The sequence below is a fragment of the Hydra viridissima genome, unplaced genomic scaffold (assembly GCF_058129835.1).
Source record: "Hydra viridissima isolate aposymbiotic clone 2 unplaced genomic scaffold, HvirCarnegie_v1 scaffold_2, whole genome shotgun sequence".
NCBI classification, from domain to species: Eukaryota; Metazoa; Cnidaria; class Hydrozoa; order Anthoathecata; family Hydridae; genus Hydra; species Hydra viridissima.
Genome location: NW_028324301.1, coordinates 3,408,242 through 3,433,074, shown reverse-complemented (window position 1 = coordinate 3,433,074; position 24,833 = coordinate 3,408,242). Strand labels below are relative to the sequence as shown.

Here is a 24,833-nt window from a genome sequence, read left to right as displayed (position 1 = left end):
TCTACAAAATCGGCCTTATGAAGCTACATGAGACACGCCCTTTTGCAATACCAATAACTAATCAGCCAACAAAAGTTAAAAATAGCTGCTCTGTTTTCTTGACAATCATTAGAAAGGACATACCTATTATTTGCAACAAGTCTACCTTCCGAGAAAGCATGAGATAGCTGACATGAAGATTAGAGAACAAATTCATCTGTGATTGCTTCAAAAGTGGTATTTCCTCATGAAACTATTAGGACTGCACAGTCCACTGCCAGATAACTTCCACTTACTCTTGGTAAAAAATTTCATATCCTTTCTCTTCTCTCTTGAGTAAATGGATAATTATGCGAGTTGATAACTTTGGTCTTAAGATTTTTATCATTAATCTTGATGTAAATTAATCTTGATGTTGGTGTTAGTTATTTAGACTACTTGCTAACTTTTTCAATATTTATTTAAAACAGGTCCTGCTTGTTCCAAGAAGCTTTTCATTTAAAAACCAAAGTTGATTGCTAAAGATTTATTTTATGTTCAATCCAACGCAGGACTCTCCAACATAGGAATCAGAAAGCTTGCTACACCTCTGAATCAAGTTTCAAATTTCAAATTTACTTAGACAAATTTTTGTGAAAAGTTACCCCAGACTATATAGACTAGCCACCTGGTTTTTAATGACTTGTAAAGGAATCATTCAAGTTTAAAAAACACATGAGAGGTGTAAATCAAAGTATTATTTATTTAAATTTCTGGAGGCTTCATGGAAAATTCTGTAAGCGCCATGAAATTAAATTAATATTAAAGTCCGTGAGAAATTGAAGGAAAGAATGCACAATTCAGAACTTCAGTTTGGTGGTCAAAAATCGAGATCCTTGTTAAGTAAGAAGTTTATGGTATTTTTTTAGTTATACGATGATAACTTCGCCTCTGTGAAATTTTCACCCAAGTTTTCGTCATTTTCAAACTTTTCGTCAATTTCATCGAGGTTGTTAAAGAATTTTTTTAAAAATATTTTCAGGAGTGATTTCACATTCACTAGCTGTTTCTGAATCATCAAAGAGTAAAAAAATCTTTTACTACGTCAGGAAGTTCAATAGCCGTCCTATGTTTTTGTTTAAACCGGGTTTTTTAGTTGATAGAATTGATGAGAGAATCAAATGTTGCTACAAATCCGTACAAAAGTCTCTTTTAAATTTGCGTCAATAAAAAATAAAAACTGCATCATATTTTAAATATATAAAAGTATCCTAAAACGTAACTACTATCAGGTGATGTTTTGCCGAATAATTCGATTACCAGTTGGCAAGATATATCCAAAAACACTCTTTACCCACAACTTTCAGCGATATGTCTTGGATTGCTGGAAAAAGAAAAGGGGTAAAAATACCCGGACATTTTATTTAGATGGAGATAAAAAAAAAAGAATAAATACACGAGGAAAAAATCGAATATAAAAGAAAAAAAATTGGCAAAAAGTTTATTGAAAACTTTTTTCTGTTTTTCTCTTTTTCGCTGAAAGAAAAGCCGGATTATAAGAAAATCTACAGATCCGAAGACTAAATGTAAGAAAAAAAAAAAAATGTTTGAGATATTAGTTCGATCAAAGACTCGCAATTGCTTATAGATCATGTCGAAAATATTTTTAAAATCTCCTAACAATAATCAACAAGTTGTTGTTCCCCAGGAAAAACCGGAGAGATATTATACTATTAAGTATAATATCTCTCCGGATTTTGATTAATAAAACAGAGTTTGTAAAGGACAAACTTGGGTCAAATAAATTACTCCTGTTTGTTCTGGAATATGCTAAACTTGATTATATAAACTTCTGTTAAGGACTCTTCATATTCGATGTACAAAAAATTATGTAGCTTACATTGAATGAGAATATTCAAAATGATGTGAGATGATTTTTATTCAATATCTTTTTTTTTTTTTTTGCTTCATAATAAAGTTGCAGTTTAGAAGGTTTAAAAAAAAACCTAGATACAGTGTTTTTTTTTTGCTGTTGTTTTTTTTCATGTGGTTTGTTCTGCAAACGGCTATTGCGTCAAAACATTGTTGTTTTTTTTGTTTTTTCTTTTTATGAGAAGGTTAGTGAAGTGTTTTAGGGAGTTTGTATTTTTGTTACTTACTATTAGGGCGTTTCTGATGTATTATGTTGTTTTGGTAAAGTGTTTCGATGATTGTTTCACCTATTACGTGTTTGTTGTCATCAAAACCTAGTAGAAAGAATTTTAGGTTATTTTGAAAGGTCTCGTTGGGGTATATTTTTAAAGTATTTCTATTGCTTTTCGGCAAAGAGTCTGTGTCTTGGCATGCGTAGGACCAGTGTTCCTGTGTTTCAGTGGTTGTTGTTTTCCGAATTTGGGTTTGTTTTTTGTTTCGTGCCGATGGCAATAGGGAGTAGTGATGTTGGTTTTATTTACTCTACTTGGTTAAAGTTCTCCGACATACGAGTTGTGGTGTCAGTTAATTTCCTCTCCGAGGTTATCTATTAGTTTCAGAAAGTCCTCATCTTTTTCAGTAAATATCTTAACAAAATATAACCGTTCAACTAAAAGCGGCATCCCTATTACAATATAAAACACACGGACTAAAACTTGAATACCTTGAAAAGAGCTAATCCAAATGAATAATAAAACAGCAAAGAAAAGAAACAAGCGGAAATCTCAAGAAAATTGTTGAAAAGAGCCGCAGAAAATTCTATCACTTTTTTTTTTTTGCATAATTATGTAGCAATAGAAAAACAACGAAGGAGAGTAAAGTCTAGAAAGATTAGGAGATCTCCGGAAACTTTTTTTGTAAACAACAGAAAGTTCTTTTTTTTACAAAAACCAAATAAAAACACCAACGCCATCCGACGATGCAGTAATAAAGTTCAGTCAGAGAGTCTGCTTGATCAGAGTCTGTCTTGCAAAGTATTTTGCTAGAAGTTAGTTTTTTCTACTCGTACGTTAAGACAAATCGATAAGAATGTCACTGTGGCACATACCTGTTCACGAATTAGTACCAAGAGATCCGTTCTTCAACGATATGCTGGAAATCACCTTTCCTCCCTTGAGATATCATCCTCTGTTCGATGACAGATCGAGTGCTCGAGGGATCAGCAGAGAGTTGGACCGATTATACAAAGACGTGCTGGAGCCTCTCTCATACATATCTCGTCTGAAGGGGAACACTGCTGCTAAACCAGAAGGTTTCGTTGTCAATCTTGATGTTAAACATTACAAACCAGAAGAGGTCTCTCTAAAAGTTGAAGGTACGCATTGATGTTGAGTTTCTTGTTAAGTTTGAGTTTCTGTTAAGTTTCCCTTTGATGTTGAGTTTCTGCTAAGTTTCCAATTGATATTGAGTTTCTCTTAAGACTGTACGCTTGCTAAAAACTATGTGATTTTGTTGACTTTTTAGGTCATGTTCTTGAGGTGAGAGGCAAACATCGTAACGAAAACGAGAACGGTTTTGAGTCGAGCGAGTTTCATCGAAAGTACACCATTCCAGACGACGTAGATCCGACAGCCCTTACTTCGAACATCAGCCAAGACGGTGTTTTGCATATTGAAGCTCCTAAGAAGCTTCCTTTAAGCTCAGCTTCTGACGGAGAGTCGAGCAAGGACACTTTTAAGTACGCTTTAGACGTACAAGGCTTTAAACCAGAAGAGATTTCGATTCAAGTGAAGGGTAGAAACTTGATAATTCACGGTGAAACAAAAAGCGAAAACAAAGGTGAGCACGGATCGAGTTTACACCAGAAGCAGTTCACAAGAAACATTGTCTTACCCGATGATGTCGATCCATCTCAGCTGAGCTCTCGTTATACCAAAGACTCAAAGTTGTCTGTTGAAGCACCTCGCACTCTTCCTCAAGCTCCATTGAATCTTGAAATCAAGATGGAAGAATAAAGACAGAACGTTAAAAAACGGCTTAACTTATTGTAATTATGCATACACACACATATATTTATATATCTATGTATCGAGTTTTTTTATAAAAAAGAAAAGAAAACTAGTTTATTTTTTCACCGTGTTCGGAAATATAGTTTCAGGTCTTACTTTTCTTCTCTTACGACATGTTTTTAATCAGCCTTCAAATGTTCAGCGTATTGTTTTCTTTTGCGAAGTTTTTGTTTTTTCGATATTTTTGGTTATGTCTTTATCTGTGCTTGCATCTGCACTTTTGTAATGTTTTGAGTATCTTTTGATTGTATTTAGTTGAAAAAGAAAAGTTTCCTAAACAAATCTGCTATCATTTTTGAGCTACTTCCCTAATGCCGAAATGAAAAGAATAGACGTTTAATTAGGCTTTAAATGGTAAATTCGTTTTAGCACAAGTAAAACTTGTGCTAAAACGAATTTACGATTTAAAGCTTAACTAAATGTCTATTCTTTTCATTTTGGCATTAGGGAAGTAGAAAACATGATCACGCTTTGCATAACAAAGCGAGGCGATCGATTTCACTAGGATGTACTGCACTTTCAGCATTAACACCAAGGGTAGTAGAGTGAAAGTAGGAGAAAAATCTACAAAAGAGCTTTTTAAAAATGCGATTTTTCGTATATCTATAAAAAGTTTCTGTAGACTCGGTTCAAGACAGCCTAGTTGTGCAAATGCTTATTACATTTTTAACTATGAACACTGTCATGCAGGTGACATTTGAAATAAATAAACAGATTAGCACCACTTTTTCCTGCTACTTACTTCCAAACTATTACTCATTTATCTTTATAATTACGAAATGTCAATTCTTTTACTCTAGAAGTTCGTATTCATAAAATTAAAGTTTGTATGGAATCGGCTAATAGTAAGTAATAGTAAAAATACTACAACAAACACAGTAACAAAAAACTTTCCTTTTCCTAAACGCATAGAAGTATTTTTCAACATTTCGAATGTCATTTCCGAGAGCTTGTAATCAGGACAAAATTTAAATAAAGGAACTCCGCCTGTGTGATTAATCACGTAGGCCAGTCCCTAAGAAAAGTTAGCTTTGAGCTCAACTCTTTTGTGTTTATTTGTGACTTAAGTCGTTACAAACCGTATTGTTTTGTAAGCGATTTAACGAGGTTATTTCACATATTATCATATAGTTTTCTCAACAAACAGAACCGTACTTTTCATGGTTTTGCGAAATGCCTAAGTAATTTCTCGTTCCTCGCCCCAACCATACTAAAAGTATGAAAAGTATAAAAGATGTGACCGACTCACGTTTACATAGGTTTTAAAGAAGGAGAGGAATACTTTGAATACCACTTTTGAGATTTCAGTTTAAAAATGTCATAATCAATCCATTTTGATGGACTGTTATAACAGAAGTCAAAATCTATAAAAGTTTTGCATTTGCCCAAGTGTACTAGACAGTTTTAACGCTCCTAACAGTTGTAGATATTATCAGAAGCGTCAAAACCGCAATCACCTGTGAAAGTTACACGTGAACATCTAGAGACCATAAAGTAGAATCATGGATCATTTTTGATGTTTATAACATAGTCCTTGCGCTTCACCTCAGAAACTCTTTCACTCATCGATTCTAAAGCTAATTAAGAAACTTTGGTAAAGAAAAACTCGTGTTATGTCAGTTCCCTAAAAAGGCCACTGCGGTACGGCAAGAATAGGTTTTTAGTGCAATAGCCGATTAGCGTTTTTACTCTGTAAGAAAAGGCAGAAGAGCCATACTACTTGTGCTAAAACGAATTTACCATTTGAAGCCTAACTAAACGTCTATTCTTTTCATTTCGGCATTAGGAAAGTTGCTCAAAAATGAAAACAGATTTGTTTAGGAAACTTTTCTTTTTCAACTAAATACAATCAAAAGATACTCAAAACATTACAAAAGTGCAGATGCAAGCACAGATAAAGACATAACCAAAAATATCGAAAAAACAAAAACTTCGCAAAAGAAAACAATACGCTGAACATTTGAAGGCTGATTAAAAACATGTCGTAAGAGAAGAAAAGTAAGACCTGAAACTATATTTCCGAACACGGTGAAAAAATAAACTAGTTTTCTTTTCTTTTTTATAAAAAAACTCGATACATAGATATATAAATATATGTGTGTGTATGCATAATTACAATAAGTTAAGCCGTTTTTTAACGTTCTGTCTTTATTCTTCCATCTTGATTTCAAGATTCAATGGAGCTTGAGGAAGAGTGCGAGGTGCTTCAACAGACAACTTTGAGTCTTTGGTATAACGAGAGCTCAGCTGAGATGGATCGACATCATCGGGTAAGACAATGTTTCTTGTGAACTGCTTCTGGTGTAAACTCGATCCGTGCTCACCTTTGTTTTCGCTTTTTGTTTCACCGTGAATTATCAAGTTTCTACCCTTCACTTGAATCGAAATCTCTTCTGGTTTAAAGCCTTGTACGTCTAAAGCGTACTTAAAAGTGTCCTTGCTCGACTCTCCGTCAGAAGCTGAGCTTAAAGGAAGCTTCTTAGGAGCTTCAATATGCAAAACACCGTCTTGGCTGATGTTCGAAGTAAGGGCTGTCGGATCTACGTCGTCTGGAATGGTGTACTTTCGATGAAACTCGCTCGACTCAAAACCGTTCTCGTTTTCGTTACGATGTTTGCCTCTCACCTCAAGAACATGACCTAAAAAGTCAACAAAATCACATAGTTTTTAGCAAGCGTACAGTCTTAAGAGAAACTCAACATCAAAAGGAAACTTAGCAGAAACTCAACATCAAAGGGAAACTGAACAGAAACTCAAACTTAACAGAAACTCAACATCGGAGCATAACAGAAACTCAACATCAGAGCATACCTTCAACTTTTAGAGAGACCTCTTCTGGTTTGTAATGTTTAACATCAAGATTGACAACGAAACCTTCTGGTTTAGCAGCAGTGTTCCCCTTCAGACGAGATATGTATGAGAGAGGCTCCAGCACGTCTTTGTATAATCGATCCAACTCTCTGCTGATCCCTCGAGCACTTGATCTGTCATCGAACAGAGGATGATATCTCAAGGGAGGAAAGGTGATTTCCAGCATATCGTTGAAGAACGGATCTCTTGGTACTAATTCGCGAACAGGTATGTGCCACAGTGACATTCTTATCGATTTGTCTTAACGTACGAGTAGAAAAAACTAACTTCTAGCAAAATACTTTGCAAGACAGACTCTGATCAAGCAGACTCTCTGACTGAACTTTATTACTGCATCGTCGGATGGCGTTGGTGTTTTTATTTGGTTTTTGTAAAAAAAAGAACTTTCTGTTGTTTACAAAAAAAGTTTCCGGAGATCTCCTAATCTTTCTAGACTTTACTCTCCTTCGTTGTTTTTCTATAGCTTCATAATTATGCATAAAAAAAAAAAAATGTAAAACAGAACTTTCTACGGCTCTTTTCAACAACGTTCTGGAGATTTCTATAAACTTCAATAACATCGCTCTCCTTCCTAGTTCTCTTATAAAACATATCGACCACAATTTACTGTGCAGTAACGTTTCCAAAGATTTTTTTAAAAGGTTCTCAAGAGAAGCAGCAATGTAATGTATATGTAGTGTTATAAATGTAATGTTTAAGTGTCAGTAGTACTGCAATGTTATGAAATCGAATGTATATAAAGTAGTATAAACAGTATGCAAGGCAGTAAAAATGTATACATGTTCTATATGATTTTGTATTTAACAACACCAGAAGTTGCTGCTTATGGTGATCAAATGGTTTTTCACTGTAAAATGGCAAGAAAAAACGCAATTTTAATTTCGAAGATTTATTTCAAATATCAGTTTATGTAAACCAAGGTCATCTAAAGAGACACAACAAAAAATTTTGACCCTTTCAAAGTAAACCTGCTTTGCATCTGTTTTTATTTTCGGTTTCTTTTGTTTAGAAGCAAGCCCCCATGGTTAAAATTATTTTAAGTATAAAACGACGGTCTCGTTCGCTTAATTTATTCGGTTTTTCTGCTCGATGCTTATTCTCAAATTGATTTTCGTTCTTGCTCCTTTTCGGCATCATTTTGAACGGTTCTTCGTCGTCTTTCAGTAATTTTAGCGATGTTTTTTAATTGTTTGTTTTCACTACGAATGCTATTGTAATTTTTCAGTCTTCAGCAGTCGTTTCTTTGCGTTTTAGAGACTTTTTCGCTATCACTTTTTGCATCATAAGTTTCATGAAAAATACAAAGAATGAATTGCAACAAGGGCATTTCATGTTATATTTTATGTTGATAAAGAGAGGCCCTACGCTATTTCACTTGTAAAGCCATTCCATCCCTCCTTTTTTTTTTTTTTTTTTTTTTTTTTTTTTTTTAAATCACACATCTCAAGCCAATATGCATCGTGACAAGAATAAATTATGTCAAAATATTACCGTAATCTATATCATTTAAAATGATAAAGTTATGCGTTAATTAACTAATCTTTAGTAAAAAAACGTGATAAGGGTAATAAATAAAAAAAAATTCGACAGCATTTATTCTTCGAGTAACATTCTCAGCATTGTTAAATCTGACAGCGACAGGAACAGTTAACGAAGCACAACATTTACAATGTTTAACCCATATAAGAAATTGATAAAACTGTTTGACCGCAAAAGGAAGATGCGTAGTTGAAAATGTTAAATTTTTTATCAAATTTAATTGAGTTTAGTCACGACATCAAACCAAGTTTGTTTTACATAAATAAAATGTATTAACATCCATACTTAAACAAAGCCAAGTCAAACTTGGGTTTAATTATGCCTCAATGACCTCGTTGTGCTATGGAAATAACTTGCATATCGGTTTAGATTGCACGTATTAAGAACTGGGGCCAATGCTGTAAACATAAAAAACGAAGTTTTTTTCGTAAAACACGAAGTTTTTACCGTAAAAAGCGAAGACAAAAAAGTCCATTGCTATAAACATTCAAAAGATTCCGTATTTAAGATAAAAACTTCGCTATTAAATCCGATGCTATAAACGAACAAGGGAATCGTTTTTTCAGATAAAAAATGTGTTTTTTCGAAAAAGAACTTCTGATAGATTTTTTATCTCTATTTTAGATAATTTCTTCGTGATTTTTAGCGGCCTTTGTTGGAACAACATTAGCGCTTCAAAATCATTGAACATTCTTTGTTTGTGTTTTTATGTAGATATTTTATAGATAAACTGAAAAGGATTTTGGTAACTCCATAATAAACTAATTACTTAAAATCTGCATTTATTCAGATTTTTCTGTTCCTTGTTGTGTCTCGTTAACAATCCATGCATGTATTTAACATTCCATGCTTATTTATGTAGGTTTTCGATAGTAATTTAGGCTAAACAAATTTTTCATAATGTTTGACTAAAGAAAAGTATAAATAGTCGACAAATATGCCATGTAATACACAAATACACAACAAAATAAAATGCTGTCTAAAGTACTTAAAAAGTTACTAGCAATAAAGATCAGAGAAAACAAAGAGGTTCTTCTTGGGAAGCTTAGTATGTTTTAATTAGCAAAACTATTTAAATAAAAATATGCATAATTACATTATATATATATGTATATATATGTATATATATATATATATATATATATATATATATATATATATATATATATATATATATATATATATATATCCATCTATAAAGTACGTACGCAGGTATGGGTGGAGGGGGGTTACCAAAAAACGTACAAATGAGTACAAGGGGAGGAGGTGTGTTTAAGACAGCGAGTACGTACGCGGTTTGACTATCTTTCTCAAGAATTATTCCTAAAACTTGATCTGTATATTAACAAAAAGCAATGAACTTCTCTAATGTAAAAAATCTTGTTTTTTTTCTGATTTCGGTCACTGAAAGAAAATAGAAAGCGAGCGTTGTTCAAATTATTTTTTATCTTCAGCATTGTCGTTTGATTGGACATTAAAAGCAAATTTTTTCAGAATTGTTTTTTTTTTTAAATACGCAACCTGGTTTATATCTTTTCAATTAAAACGCTACAACAAATTAATTTTTATCATTTTAAATTAATATTTTATTATTAACTTTTAATAAACAATGCACTACTTCAAATTGCTATTAAAATCAAAATATATTTTTTTCTGATTACAAAAAACAATTATATTTAAAAACAACTATTTTAATGCTAATAGAGACCAATACTTTTCATTGCGAAATGTAACCGCAATTAATTTGACCCAAGTTATTTTTTTACGTTCTTCGCTTTAACCCTTTCATGCTCCAATTATTTTACCATGACTGAAAAAAATCAAAACTTTGTTTCGTTGAACCTCATTTATGCCAATATGACATTAAAAAAAAAAAATGAGGAAAAAATGATGTGAAGATGTCATTTGAATTTGTTGTTATAGAACAGCACTGCCCGCCAATGGGTATTTTTAATAAATAAACAATTTTAAGTTTTAGCTATCTTGATTCTACCCTACATTTGTTAAAACAGTAATAAAATTAAAGTAACAAAACAGTTAAAGAGGGATGTTAACAACAGTCAAAGAGGGGTGCTGACAAACAACAAAAAATAACTGGTAGTGGGTTAAAACATTAAAAACTATTGGTTGACTCCATGAAACTCATTAAAAAATTTCCTTTTTTTAAAAGACACAGGCTTATCTACCATTTCATACATCGAATAACAGTAAAACCATTTCCACACTGCCTACAATGACTTAGTTTGTATAATGTACATGATTAAGAAATTTACTTGCTGAAGTCATTTTATTATTGATAATTTCATCATCAGAACTTTCATCTACACTAAACTCTGATTCTGAGCAAGTAAATTCAATGAACATGCACAAATCCTTTTCTATATTTGTATTCTCGAGATCACTATTATTATCACGATCAACATCACTATGATCAAAATCTATGACAAAAGCTTCTTCAGAAACTAACTTTGTTATAACTTTTTGTGTGTGTTTATAAGAATAAAAATTTTTTAAAAGTGCCATTATTTATTTTACTTTAAGTTCTGAAAATAAATAAGTTGCATCAAATTACACACACTCACACACACACACATACACATATGTAATATATATTTATGTGTGTATATAAACATATACTAAGCACACTCAGTAAATAATATAGCGTTGTACTCAATATAACCATAAGTAACTTATATAATCACATTCACAATAATATTAGAATTACTAAAAAATAAAAATAAGAATAATGATATTGTAAATGATAATAATAACAATATTTTAATCTTTAAACTTATTTTAACAATTAAATGATAACAAAAATATTTTAATTAAAAAATCTTATCGTATAAAACAATAATAATAATGGACGGGGTTTTATACCGTTGAAGCGCAGTGTTGTTCCGCAACAACAAATTAATTTTGTTTATTAAATCAAAAAGTTAGAAATAAACAAAAATATAAATGAGTAGTAAGAACAGTACTATGTTAAACTAACATTAAATATTTTTTTCACGACAAGATCAGAATTATAAATCCTTTGCGTACTCTGAAATAGTAAAGTAGACTTTTTCTACAGCCTTTTTCAACTTTCCTTTATAAAATAATATTGTTTTCAATCGGTTAGGAAGAACTATTTGCATTGGGGAAGCTCAGTTTAATTTGTTGTTATACAACAACCCAGCGCATGAAAGGGTTAACGACACTGAATTACAATGAACGATACTGAATCTTATCATTAAATCGTTTATTTCCAAATAAAAAAAAACCTTTTATCTTTCTATTCGAATAACTGAATACTTTGCAACAAAAAAAAAAACTGTTTATTTCCAAGATGTCGAACGAATTTGTTGGCAACGAGAAAAAGTATCTTTAACTTCTTAAGTTATATAAAAAAGCATATTCAACACTTGAAAAACAAAACCAGTATAAGCACGCACAGGAATTGTGGAAAATAGTAAAATATGATTAGTCTTTGTATGAAAAAAAAGAAAACGAATTAAAAGTGAAAGCAACAAAGTCGAAAGGATCACTCATGTCATTCTGGGAAAATGCTTTATCACCGCCTTGTAAAAAGAAAAAAGATATCCAGTGCCGTCTTCGTCAAATAAAATACAAAGTTTTCCGAACGCAACTACGACAGAACCTGAAAGGATTGAACTTAGTGAGCCATTTTTTCAAATAATTTACAAACTTTTTCCCTCTTGATTTTTTATATATTGAATTGGTAGTTAATCTACATTGTACGACTATATCGCAATCGCATATTTTTATTTGTCCATAATTGGACAACTCGACCAATTTCTCTTTATCCAATCACTATAACTTCCAAGAATTTATAATAGTTCATTTTTGGGTATTTCCTAATTTAGATTTAACATGAAATGATAAGGAAGGAGCAAATCCGGCGCAAGTGAAATGTCGGAAGAAAATGTCAGATCTTGAATCACAGTTTTCATCCTTGATAGTCGTACGCGATTCTGGTTTGTCTACTTTAACGAGGAAACAATTAGACATTTTGAAAGAAAGCATAAGAAAAGAAAAAACCAACTTGGACAGGTAAATGTTAAGAGATATATCAAATAGAGCTTATTTAAGATTATAGAAAGATGTCTTGGCTTTTAAACAGGCAGAAATTTTCAAAACTTTATTGTCAATAAGAATTTCTAATTGAGGATTTACAAAGTTCGCAGAATCCAGGAAACCTTAAGTATAGAAGGTTTCATAACGGAATTAAAAACTTGTGTAGTATTTTGTTTTCAGATTGATTCGTGAATCGGTACGACAAAGAAAACGGAGACAAAATCTTAAAGAGGGTATCGAAACAGTTTGTCAAAACAACCCTGAAGTATCAAGTGCTTTGAAACAGTTTACGCAAAACCATCCTGGACGACCATGGCTCGAAATTGATCAACCAGAACTTTTATCAACAATCATAAAAATTGTGCAAAATTCATCAGCAGCAGACGAGCATCGAAGAACAGAATGCCTTCGTAGTGCCTCCACTTTGGATGATTTTCAGAGAGAGCTGACGGAGATAGGCTTCAACTTGAGTAGAAGTGGTTTGTATCTTCGTCTTTTACCACGACGTGGAAACTTTTCTGAAGGAAAAAAGCATGTCAACACAGTTCCAGTGAAACTACTACGTCCAGAAAATTCACTGCGAAAAAGAAATGATGATAGAATGTTTGCCAAATCTTTTATTGATGGCATGTTTGAAGTTTGCAAATTGTTTGGACCAAAAGCTATGCTTTTCATGTCCAATGATGGTAAAGCAAGGGTACCGTTGAGCCTTACTGCTGCAAGTCATCAAGCGCCGTTGCTGATGCATGTGGAATACAAGGTCGAACTTATGGATCATGACTTTTCTGTCGGCCCACAGCACAAGTTAATCCCATCTGTGTATGGCATATGCGAAGTTAACAATAATGGAAATGTATCCAACAGTGGAGACACTTTCATACGCATAAGAAGTGGGAAACACGATACATCGAATGCTTTTACACATGCAAATTATGAAATGCCAGGACAAGTTATGTTGTTCATCGTTTGAAACAAATTGGCTAAATACCATCCCCCAACGTTTCATTCCATTTCCGGCCGTCTACGAGTACTGCGAGAATGGTTACATAGCGATGGAACCGTCTCAATATTTCAAATCATTCAAACTTTGCACCTCTAGCGCAAGATATATCTACAGAAGGCTTAAAGTACAAAATTTTGATCTGTATTGTCTTTCATTGGAAAAAAAGGCTTTGAAAAGGAATTTGCGACAAATGCAACAAATACTGGCCGAGCGAGGCTGCAATGAAACGGCACAAGAATTTAATTTATTTAAGTCACTATTTGTGGAAATATAAAAGGCTAAATATAAAATAGCCGCAACACGAATCCGTTCTAAATCATTTTTCTTTTCTTTTGTTAACAATTGCCCGTTTTTTAGTTACGTGCAGAAAAATCTCTAACTAAAAATGTTGATGTTTTTTGAATTTAATGTTTTGAAAACTTTTTTTTTTGGTAGGGGTGGGGTGGGCGGAGGGGGTCATACTTTTTTAATAAATAACGCGTACGTACGCAGAGGGGAAGGGGGTACGAACTTTATGGACGTCCCCTATATATAATATAGGTAAGCTTTTTTAGGTATGATTCTAATTATAAAAAAATATATTATTATAGAATATTTAGTGGAATATTTAGACAGCACAGCCTACTTAATAACTAATAAAATTTATTAAGTAGGCTTACTTAATAAAAATTAAAAAAAAATTGTTGTTATCAATAACGCATTACGGATGTATACGTTTTATGCTTTATAGCAATGGCCGAAAAAAAATACAAACAGCGATAAATTCTTCGAGTTTATGCATTTTTTTACGTAATAATAATTTACTTAAAAAATTGCGTTTTTACGAAAGATTTTTTTTCTCGAAAAAAACTTCGAGTTGTTTATAGAATTGGCCCCTGCTTGTTGGAGTTCCTAATGCGCACAAATATTATTATCTTCTATCGTTCTTGAGTGTCTTCTTCAAATGTTGTTATTGATCTCAACTCAGTGAACTTTGAATCCAAAAAAAGCGCTTATTTTCAAAGTAAGACATGGGTCTTACTTTGAAAATATCGAAAAAATTGTAAAAATATCGAAAATATCGAAAAATATCGAAAATATCGAAAAACACTGTCGTCAATTGTCGGGAATGTTTTTCTCTTCTGTATCATCGAAGGTGGTGCGCACTTCATGTTTACGCATGTGATTGACTATTGTTAAAATTTCAAGTGGTTATACCATGCTGTACGTATATTGGTTGCAAAAACTTCCGCCTCTCTTTTTGTGCTGTAGGTTTAAGATTTATTGATTTTTAACTCGATAGTTTTTCATTTTACCTATGTCGCGACTGAGGAATGCGTTTTTACAATCTCCAATTAATTTTTTTATCGTTATTTTCAGAAATTCACTTTTGTGCATTTTATCGTCATTATTCGACTTTGTGACTATAAAAATTGGATAATCGTTAGTAATTAAAACGAGATCGAAAATAAAATTTAATCAAAGACATTTTTATTATGGAAACATTAACCGAAACCACGTAGTGCAGTGCAAATTATTTTTTTAGTTTTTCCCAGTCAGGGCAAGCTTACGCACCTTTCCTTTAACCTTCGCTATCATCCTGGCAACCGTCTCTGGAAGTACCTTTCCGCTCGCTCTCTTCCACAATTTTGTAAGATGTGGGTGGTCGTTTGCGCATTTTCCGCTTCTCAGCAAGGGCTCCTTCACTACTGACAAGAATCGTTCGATTGGCCGCTGTCCTTTACAGTTCGCCGTGCTGGCTTCTCAAGGAACGATTGCGATGCTGTTTTGTTTGAACCAGTCCATATTTAACAGTATATAGTGGCACCTTGTTAAATATGGCTAATAGAATGGTTGGATAGCGTTGCTACTTTGATATATCAAATATTTGTTAAGTTACTTAACAAATGATGAACTAAATGATGAGTAAAAGATAAACTCGTAAACATCGATGAGCGGCATAGCAATCAATGCAAACAAATGCTCCGTATGTAATGGATGTCCAAGTAGGTTTTATTGGTCTTCAGTAAGAGAAAGGATGTTTTAAGGGCTATTCATAAAACCGTGTCAATCATTGAATCAATTTGAAACTTTTGTTTTAAATCTTTTTATCTGAACTTTTGACTTACGTTTTTTAAAGTTCAAATGGAATTCCAATAAAACGAAGTTTGTGGAATGCTTAATTTGTTATATTACTAATTCTACATCAATAAGCTACATCAAAATGATAAACTTGCATTTCAAAATGAGTTTAATAATCTTCAGAAGCGCTTTTAAAACATTTTGCTGCACATCGAGCGGATTTTTAGTTGATCGTCAACTTTTTTTAAAGTACTCTTTACTTCATATTCTACCAATTATTCTTATAACCTTAAAATTAAGTTTAGACAAATTAGGTAATTTCTTGGCTTAAACATTGTCATGATGTAAATCATAATTGATTTAAAATAGAACTGTTAATTATTTGACAGAAAAGGAATAATTATTTCAGTCAAATTCATATTTTCACCTCATTTTCACATTTAATCTTTTAAAAGCGTTACATTTAATTTTTTGAAAACATTTAAAATTTCATTCGAAGGAACTTTTTTGATCGGCCATTATTAGACTTACGAAGACACAAAGTTACAACAATTCAATCGAAAAAGAACATTTTTTTGTATTAACATGTAAGTTTCCTTTTTAATTTTGGAATTTTTGATTGATTTTTAGTTTTCTAATTATATGGATTAAACGTTGTAAATGTTGTGCTTCGTTAACTGTTCCTGTTGCTGCCAGATTTTAACAACGCTGAGAATGTTACTCGAAGAATAAATCTTGTCGAATTTTTTTTTATTTATTAACCTTACCACGTTTTTTTACTAAAGATTAGTTAATTAACGCATAACTTTATCATTTTAAATGATATAGATTACGGTAATATTTTGACAATATATTCTTGTCACGATGCATATTGGCTTGAGATAGTATTGAAATATTTTACTATTTTGTTGTGTGATTTAAAAAAAAAAAAAAAAAAAAAAAAAAGGAGGCATGGGATGGCTTTACAAGTGAAATAGTGTAGGGCCTCTCTTTATCAACATAAAACATAACATAAAATGCCCCTGTTGCAATTCATTCTTTGTATTTTTCATGAAATTTATGATGCAAAAAGTGATAGCGAAAAAGTCTCTAAAACGCAAAGAAACGACTGCTGAAGACTGAAAAATTACAATAGCATTCGTAGTGAAAACAAACAATTAAAAAACATCGCTAAAATTACTGAAAGACGACGAAGAACCGTTCAAAATGATGCCGAAAAGGAGCAAGAACGAAAATCAATTTGAGAATAAGCATCGAGCAGAAAAACCGAATAAATTAAGCGAACGAGACCGTCGTTTTATACTTAAAATAATTTTAACCATGGGGGCTTGCTTCTAAACAAAAGAAACCGAAAATAAAAACAGATGCAAAGCAGGTTTACTTTGAAAGGGTCAAAATTTTTTGTTGTGTCTCTTTAGATGACCTTGGTTTACATAAACTGATTTTTGAAAAAAATCTTGGAAATTAAAATTGCGTTTTTTCTTGCTATTTTAACGTGAAAAACCATTTGATCACCATAAGCAGCAACTTCTGGTGTTGTTAAATACAAAATCATATAGAACATGTATACATTTTTACTGCCTTGCATACTGTTTATACTACTTTATATACATTCGATTTCATAACATTGCAGTACTACTGACACTTAAACATTACATTTATAACACTACATATACATTACATTGCTGCTTCTCTTGAGAACCTTTTAAAAAAATCTTTGGAAACGTTACTGCACAGTAAATTGTGGTCGATATGTTTTATAAGAGAACTAGGAAGGAGAGCGATGTTATTGAAGTTTATAGAAATCTCCAGAACGTTGTTGAAAAGAGCCGTAGAAAGTTCTGTTTTACATTTTTTTTTTTTTATGCATAATTATGAAGCTATAGAAAAACAACGAAGGAGAGTAAAGTCTAGAAAGATTAGGAGATCTCCAGAAATTTTTTTTGTAAACAACGGAAAGTTCTTTTTTTTTTTTTACAAAAACCAAATAAAAACACCGACGCTATTCGACGATGCAGTAATAAAGTTCAATAAGAAAGTCTGCTTGATCAGAGTCTGTCTTGCAAAGTATTTTGCTAGAATTTAGTTTTTTCTACTCGTACATTACGACAAATCGATAAGAATGTCACTGTGGCACATACCTGTTCACGAATTAGTACCAAGAGATCCGTTCTTCAACGATATGCTGGAAATCACCTTTCCTCCCTTGAGATATCATCCTCTGTTCGATGACAGATCGAGTGCTCGAGGGATCAGCAGAGAGTTGGACCGATTATACAAAGACGTGCTGGAGCCTCTCTCATACATATCTCGTCTGAAGGGGAACACTGCTGCTAAACCAGAAGGTTTCGTTGTCAATCTTGATGTTAAACATTACAAACCAGAAGAGGTCTCTCTAAAAGTTGAAGGTACGCATTGATGTTGAGTTTCTTGTTAAGTTTGAGTTTCTGTTAAGTTTCCCTTTGATGTTGAGTTTCTGCTAAGTTTCCAATTGATATTGAGTTTCTCTTAAGACTGTACGCTTGCTAAAAACTATGTGATTTTGTTGACTTTTTAGGTCATGTTCTTGAGGTGAGAGGCAAACATCGTAACGAAAACGAGAACGGTTTTGAGTCGAGCGAGTTTCATCGAAAGTACACCATTCCAGACGACGTAGATCCGACAGCCCTTACTTCGAACATCAGCCAAGACGGTGTTTTGCATATTGAAGCTCCTAAGAAGCTTCCTTTAAGCTCAGCTTCTGACGGAGAGTCGAGCAAGGACACTTTTAAGTACGCTTTAGACGTACAAGGCTTTAAACCAGAAGAGATTTCGATTCAAGTGAAGGGTAGAAACTTGATAATTCACGGTGAAACAAAAAGCGAAAACAAAGGTGAGCACGGATCGAGTTTACACCAGAAGCAGTTCACAAGAAACATTGTCTTACCCGATGATGTCGATTCATCACAGCTGAGCTCTCGTTATACCAAAGACTCAAAGTTATCTGTTGAAGCACCTCGCACTCTTCCTCAAGCTCCATTGAATCTTGAAATCAAGATGGAAGAATAAAGACAGAACGTTAAAAAACGGCTTAACTTATTGTAATTATGCATACACACACATATATTTATATATCTATGTATCGAGTTTTTTTATAAAAAAGAAAAGAAAACTAGTTTATTTTTTCACCGTGTTCGGAATTATAGTTACAGGTCTTACTTTTCTTCTCTTACGACTTGTTTTTTAATCAGCTTTTAAATGTTCAGGGTGTCGTTTTCTTTTGCGAAGTTTTTGTTTTTTCGATATTTTTGGTTATGTCTTTATCTGTGCTTGCATCTGCACTTTTGTAATGTTTTGAGTATCTTTTGATTGTATTTAGTTGAAAAAGAAAAGTTTCCTAAACAAATCTGTTTTCATTTTTGAGCAACTTTCCTAATGCCGAAATGAAAAGAATAGACGTTTAGTTAGGCTTCAAATGGTAAATTCGTTTTAGCACAAGTAGTATGGCTCTTCTGCCTTTTCTTACAGAGTAAAAACGCTAATCGGCTATTGCACTAAAAACCTATTCTTGCCGTACCGCAGTGGCCTTTTTAGGGAACTGACATAACACGAGTTTTTCTTTACCAAAGTTTCTTAATTAGCTTTAGAATCGATGAGTGAAAGAGTTTCTGAGGTGAAGCGCAAGGACTATGTTATAAACATCAAAAATGATCCATGATTCTACTTTATGGTCTCTAGATGTTCACGTGTAACTTTCACAGGTGATTGCGGTTTTGACGCTTCTGATAATATCTACAACTGTTAGGAGCGTAAAAACTGTCTAGTACACTTGGCCAATTGCAAAACTTTTATAGACTTTGACTTCTTATGTAACAGTCCATCAAAATGGATTGATTATGACATTTTTAAACTGAAATCTCAAAAGTGGTATTCAAAGTATTCCTCTCCTTCTTTAAAACCTATGTAAACGTGAGTCGGTCACATCTTTTATACTTTTCATACTATTAGTATGGTTGGGGCGAGGAACGAGAAATTACTTAGGCATTTCGCAAAACCATGAAAAGTACGGTTCTGTTTGTTGAGAAAACTATATGATAATATGTGAAATAACCTCGTTAAATCGCTTACAAAACAATACGGTTTGTAACGACTTAAGTCACAAATAAACACAAAAGAGTTGAGCTCAAAGCTAACTTTTCTTAGGGACTGGCCTACGTGATTAATCACACAGGCGGAGTTGGGGCCGGGTGACCGCTGGAGTTTTACTTTGTTACCAACGTTACACCAATAAAATCAGTATGATAGCAATTGTACTATGGTAAAATTCGAGTATTTGTTTCTGTTGCTTTTTCTCAAGCAATTTGGTTAACTATATCGCCCAAAAAATATATTCCACCTTTAAGTTTCAGGTTAGTTATTTAAGGTGAGTTAGTTAATGCATCTGTTTATCATGCAGTACATTCTTTGCTTTAACATAAGTTATTCTTTTTACAATATATTGCATTTAACGTTTTGACACAGGATAGTATTGACATACTTTAGTATCATGTTGCGTGATTTCAAAGGAAAAAACGGCAGGTGGATGGGCTTCAAGGAGTAGCTCTCTAGAACTTCCCTTTATCTAAATTTGGTCCTGATTACAAGCTCTTGGAAATCACATTCGAAATGTTAAAAAATGCTTCTATGCGTTTATAAAAAGGAAAGTTTTTTGTTACTGTGTTTGTTGTGTTATTTTTACTATTACCTGCTATTAGCCGATTCCATACAAACTTTAGTTTTTATGAACAAGGCTGTCTTGAACTCAGTCTACAGAAGCTTTTTATAGATATACAAAAAATCGCATTTTTAAAGAAGCAGATTGTGTAGATTTTTCTCCTACTTTCACTCTACTATCCTTGGTGTTGATGCTGAAAGTGCAGTACATCCTAGTGAAATTGATTGCCTCGCTCCGTTATCCAAAGGGTGATCAAGTTTTAGTTGTGCAAATGCTTATTAGATTTTTAACTATGACCACCATCATACAGGTGACATTTGAAATGAATAAACAGATTAGCACGACTTTTTTCTGCTACATACTTTGAAATTATCATTTATTTATTTTTCCCTTACAAAAAAACCCAGCGAACTTCCAGTGAAAGTTCACTGGAAATGTAAAAGATCACTGGAAATGTAAAAGATCACTGGAAATTCACCGAGTTCGCTGGGTTTTCCGCAAATTTTACGACTTCGCTGGAAGTTCACTGGAAGTTTAACAAAAAACGTCATTTTATTTCCAGTGATCTAAAACCTGAGTGGAAATTTAGCGCTGATTTTCAATAATCGAAAACGCCGCGGGTTTCATAACTCAATATTGATATAACTTTTGCTAACATAACTTTTTTGAAATTTGACAGATATAACATCTTGAAAATTTTTTTCCAATTTCTGTAATAAAGTAAACGTTGTTTTTTTATATCCACAGTTTCAGTTTCTATTATTTTAAGTTCTACTCAATTTCCAAAACCACAGGTATGTTGTTCAGTATGTTCATTTTTATTAAAGCGAGTTCATATTCAACTTTATAATTTCACAAAAATTTATTATTATAAATTTCTTTATTGTAGATTATTGAACATAATAGATAATGATTGATTTATATATATATATATATATATATATATATATATATATATATATATATATATATATATATATATATATATATATATATATATATATATATATATATATATATACATATATATATATATATATATATATATATATATATATATATATATATATATATATATATATATATATATATCTGTGTGTGTGTGTGTGTGTGTGTGTGTGTGTGTGTGTGTGTGTGTGTGTGTGTGTGTGTGTGTGTGTGTGTGTGTATTAGGGTGTCCCAAAAACAGCATTTTTGAAAATAATTTGTTCCCACCCCCTAAATGTGTTCTATTTAATACAAAAACACTAGGTTTAAAATTTTTTTGGAATAAAAAATATTTTAAGGGGTCCTTATAATTTCAAAATATATATATATATATATATATACACACACATATATATATATATATATATATATATATATATATATATATATATATATATATATATATATATGTATTTACATATATATATATATATATATATATATATATATATATATGTATTTATATATATATATATATATATATATATACATACGTATATATATATACATACGTATATATATATACACGTATATATCCGAATAATTTTAAATGTATTCTTAAAATAGAGGGCTCAATGTTCTTAAAAGAACATAGCAATAATAAATTAGTAAAAATCATTTATCAAACTTATTTCATTTTACACTGTGTTTCATCAATTAAGACATCAGAAAATTTCATCAATTAAGACTCATCAGAATAGATATTTTGTAAGTTTTATAGTTTTCAAAAGAATATTAAATTTTCTGAATAATTATAAAATTTAAATAAAATTATAAAATTTTATACCGCTTAAACACCTTCATTTAACATATATATGCATTTGATATTTATATATACATCATACACTTGATAAAAAAATTTTCATCAAATAAAAGTATAGTTTGTATTGTATATACTAAAGAACTAGCTGTTAAATAAGCATCATTGTTATTTAAGCACAATTAGGTTTAGTACAATCGTTTCTCTTGTTCTCTTTCTGATGTTAATCTTGTTTAACTAAAGTTTAATTTTGCCTGCTTGCCTCTTTTATTTTAGATGCCTAGAATTGGTCGCTACAAGAAATGGCAATCAGGCGAAGTAAGTATTCCAAGAACAACACAATGGAGGATGTCAAAAGTTAACTGTGCTCAACAACAGAATGAGAGCACCTCTGATGACAATAATTCTATTGACGATGAATTTATGGATCATTTATCTGACTTAGATGAACCAAAAAATGAAACAATCAATGATGAGTTTGATGAAAATGAAAGTTCAGAGAGTCCACCTCTGTATCCTGGGGCAAAGATAAATGTCTCTAATGCATGTTTATGCATAATGACTTTTGTTTTGCGCTTTAATTTGTCCTACGAAGCCTTAGAGGCGTTGTTAACTCTCTTAACTATTTTATTGCCACACAGTGTTTTGCCTACATCTAAATATTTGTTTTTGAAGTTTTTTAAGAAGGAAAAAGAGTTATATGAAAAAGTTTTTTTTTGTGATGTTTGTGAAGTTGCTTTAAGTCTTAATAAGCAGTGTCCAAAATGTTTGAAATATTTTACATCATCCTATCTTCATAAGAAATGCAATTTTTTTCATATTTTAAACATAAACAAACAGCTTAAAAATACTTGCGATAACAATTGGATACATTTAGCAGATCTTGAAGAAAATGGGCAAGCAACAATTAGACTTGTTGTTAATACTGATGGAGTTCCCATTTTCAAATCATCAAAGTGGTCCTTGTGGCCTTTGCTAGCATCCATTCATAGTTTTCCATATTCATTGCAAATTACTAATATTTTGTTTTTTGGTCTCTGGTCGGGTTTTAAAAAACCAAATATACAATTATTTTTATCTCCTTTTGTTGATATTTTTACTAACCTATCCACTAATGGTATACTCTTATCTAATAATGTTCGTGTTTTTTTTCATGTATCTATTTTTTCATGTGATACAATTGCAAGAGCTCTGGTTTTTTGTCGTAGGCAATTTAATGGTTATAATGGTTGTCATTGGTGTTCTTCTAGAGGGGAAAGAGTTCCAAAAGGCAGGGGGTCTTGTATGACTTATCCATTTTCTGATGTTACTATGAATTGTAGAAGCAATACAGATTTTTTTTGTGTTAATGTGGTTGAAGGGTTTTTAGATATTTCACCATTAGTAAGATTGCCTAATTTTGATTGTGTAAATGGAACAGTTGTTGATAATTTGCACTGTATAGAGCTTGGTGTTATGAAAGCTATGTTTTCTTTCTGGTTTGATAGTTGTTATTCTGGTTCTATTTTTTCTATTCGTAGACACTGTACTGTTATAAATAATCGGTTATCTGTAATTAGTGTGCCAAGCAATATAAGGCGGACTCCACGATCATTAAGTTGCATAAAGCATTGGAAAGGTGTTGAGTTTTTTAATTTTTTAGTTTTTTATGGTCCTGTTATTTTATGTGATATTTTGCTTCCGCAGTTTTTTGATCATTTTATTCTTTTATCTAATGTTGTTTTTATGTTAAATAATAAGGTATTATCTGAAAGTGTTGTTAATGAAGCCACATTATTAATTAATCGATTTGTTTACGAATTTCCTGGTTTGTATGGTAGAGAGAATATGTCTTATAATGTGCACCAATTACTTCATCTTCCCTCATGTGCTCGTCTATGGGGGCCTTTATTATCTTATTCTTGTCATCAGTTTGAAAATTTTAATGGCATTATTTTATCTCTTTTAAATGGTACTCAAGATATATCTACTCAAGTAATAGATCGATTTTCATATTTAACTACATGTAACATTCAAGCTTCTCATTCTAATATTATAGACGAAGATTGCATTGACTTTTTGGATGACATGTTATTTTCTTATAATTTTAATTTTAAAGGAGTTATTATTGGCTCAATTAAAGTCTTAGATAAAGGCTGTAATTATAATATTCCTTATTGTGAGAAACTGTTTTTTGAGCATTATTTAGGTAAGCATATTTTTGAAATTCAAAAATATTACAAAGTTTCTATTGCCAAAAACATTTACCATATTCGTCATAAGAATGTTCGTCATTGTGACTCACTTGTTAAACTTACTTGTGGATCATTTTGTAGTATTGAATATTTCTTTATCTTTGAGATGAATGTTTTTGCTTGTGTTAGATTTTTAAAAACAAGTCCGAAAGCAGCTAAGCATATTTTTATGTATACTTATGCAGAATGTCTATCTATAATTTTTGCAGAGCAAATTATACAAAAAGCTTTTTTGGTTGAAGATTGTGTTGTTAGTATTCCTGATTTATGCCCTTTTTAACTCTTCTATAATTATTCTTTGCATAATATTATTATTTGTATTATTATTGCTTTTTATCTTTGCATGATGATTTGTTTGTAACATTGTAATTTTTTTTTGTGAGCTGTTTACATAATTTTTTTTTGGTGAACTGTTCTTTTTTTGGTAAACTGCAATTTTTTTTTGTTAACTATAATTTTTTTTGGTGAACTGTAATTTTTTTTTGGTGAATTGTTATTTTTTTTTTTTAAACTGTTGCATTTTATATTTGTGATAAAAAATTACATGTAACCTTCAACAGTTTATGTTGGCTTGTCAATTTTGTAAAAACTTCTGGTTTAAAAATATTGTTTTTCTTTAGAATTGTTTTTTTATTTTATAAAGTTAATATTTACATTTTCTATAACT

The 24,833-nt window shown here is 31.6% G+C and overlaps 4 protein-coding genes across 4 annotated transcripts; 3 read left to right on the top strand and 1 right to left on the bottom strand.

The window, feature by feature from the left end:
* The first annotated feature begins 2,209 nt into the window (after positions 1-2,209).
* On the top strand, positions 2,210-4,220 carry LOC149891598 (uncharacterized). The gene is made up of 2 exons (XM_090080309.1): positions 2,210-3,244; positions 3,394-4,220. Exons 1-2 carry the CDS (start codon positions 2,959-2,961, stop codon positions 3,882-3,884), a joined length of 777 nt encoding a protein of 258 aa, XP_089936435.1. The 5' UTR covers positions 2,210-2,958; the 3' UTR covers positions 3,885-4,220.
* A 1,543-nt stretch (positions 4,221-5,763) lies between these two features.
* LOC149891597 (uncharacterized) lies at positions 5,764-8,200 on the bottom strand. Its single transcript, XM_090079972.1, has 2 exons — positions 6,750-8,200; positions 5,764-6,577 (listed from the first exon to the last, which is right to left on the bottom strand). Exons 1-2 carry the CDS (start codon positions 7,033-7,035, stop codon positions 6,087-6,089), a joined length of 777 nt encoding a protein of 258 aa, XP_089936098.1. The 5' UTR covers positions 7,036-8,200; the 3' UTR covers positions 5,764-6,086.
* An 8,282-nt stretch (positions 8,201-16,482) lies between these two features.
* LOC149891596 (uncharacterized) lies at positions 16,483-18,655 on the top strand. Its single transcript, XM_090079948.1, has 2 exons — positions 16,483-17,900; positions 18,050-18,655. The coding sequence occupies exons 1-2, from the start codon at positions 17,615-17,617 to the stop codon at positions 18,538-18,540; spliced, it is 777 nt and encodes a 258-aa protein (XP_089936074.1). The 5' UTR covers positions 16,483-17,614; the 3' UTR covers positions 18,541-18,655.
* Positions 18,656-20,589: 1,934 nt separating this feature from the next.
* On the top strand, positions 20,590-24,785 carry LOC149891595 (uncharacterized). The gene is made up of 2 exons (XM_090077953.1): positions 20,590-20,979; positions 22,209-24,785. Exon 2 carries the CDS (start codon positions 22,209-22,211, stop codon positions 24,444-24,446), a length of 2,238 nt encoding a protein of 745 aa, XP_089934079.1. The 5' UTR covers positions 20,590-20,979; the 3' UTR covers positions 24,447-24,785.
* The last annotated feature ends 48 nt before the right edge of the window (positions 24,786-24,833 follow it).

Bases quoted from the DNA above. Each gene is read 5' to 3' on its own strand.
- LOC149891596 (XM_090079948.1), top strand. From the start codon at position 17,615: ATGTCACTGTGGCACATACCTGTTCACGAATTAGTACCAAGAGATCCG. The intron at 17,901-18,049 runs GTACGCATTGAT...TTGACTTTTTAG, and splicing joins GGTCTCTCTAAAAGTTGAAG to GTCATGTTCTTGAGGTGAGA.
- LOC149891597 (XM_090079972.1), bottom strand. From the start codon at position 7,035: ATGTCACTGTGGCACATACCTGTTCGCGAATTAGTACCAAGAGATCCG. The intron at 6,578-6,749 runs GTATGCTCTGAT...TTGACTTTTTAG, and splicing joins GGTCTCTCTAAAAGTTGAAG to GTCATGTTCTTGAGGTGAGA.
- LOC149891595 (XM_090077953.1), top strand. From the start codon at position 22,209: ATGCCTAGAATTGGTCGCTACAAGAAATGGCAATCAGGCGAAGTAAGT.
- LOC149891598 (XM_090080309.1), top strand. From the start codon at position 2,959: ATGTCACTGTGGCACATACCTGTTCACGAATTAGTACCAAGAGATCCG. The intron at 3,245-3,393 runs GTACGCATTGAT...TTGACTTTTTAG, and splicing joins GGTCTCTCTAAAAGTTGAAG to GTCATGTTCTTGAGGTGAGA.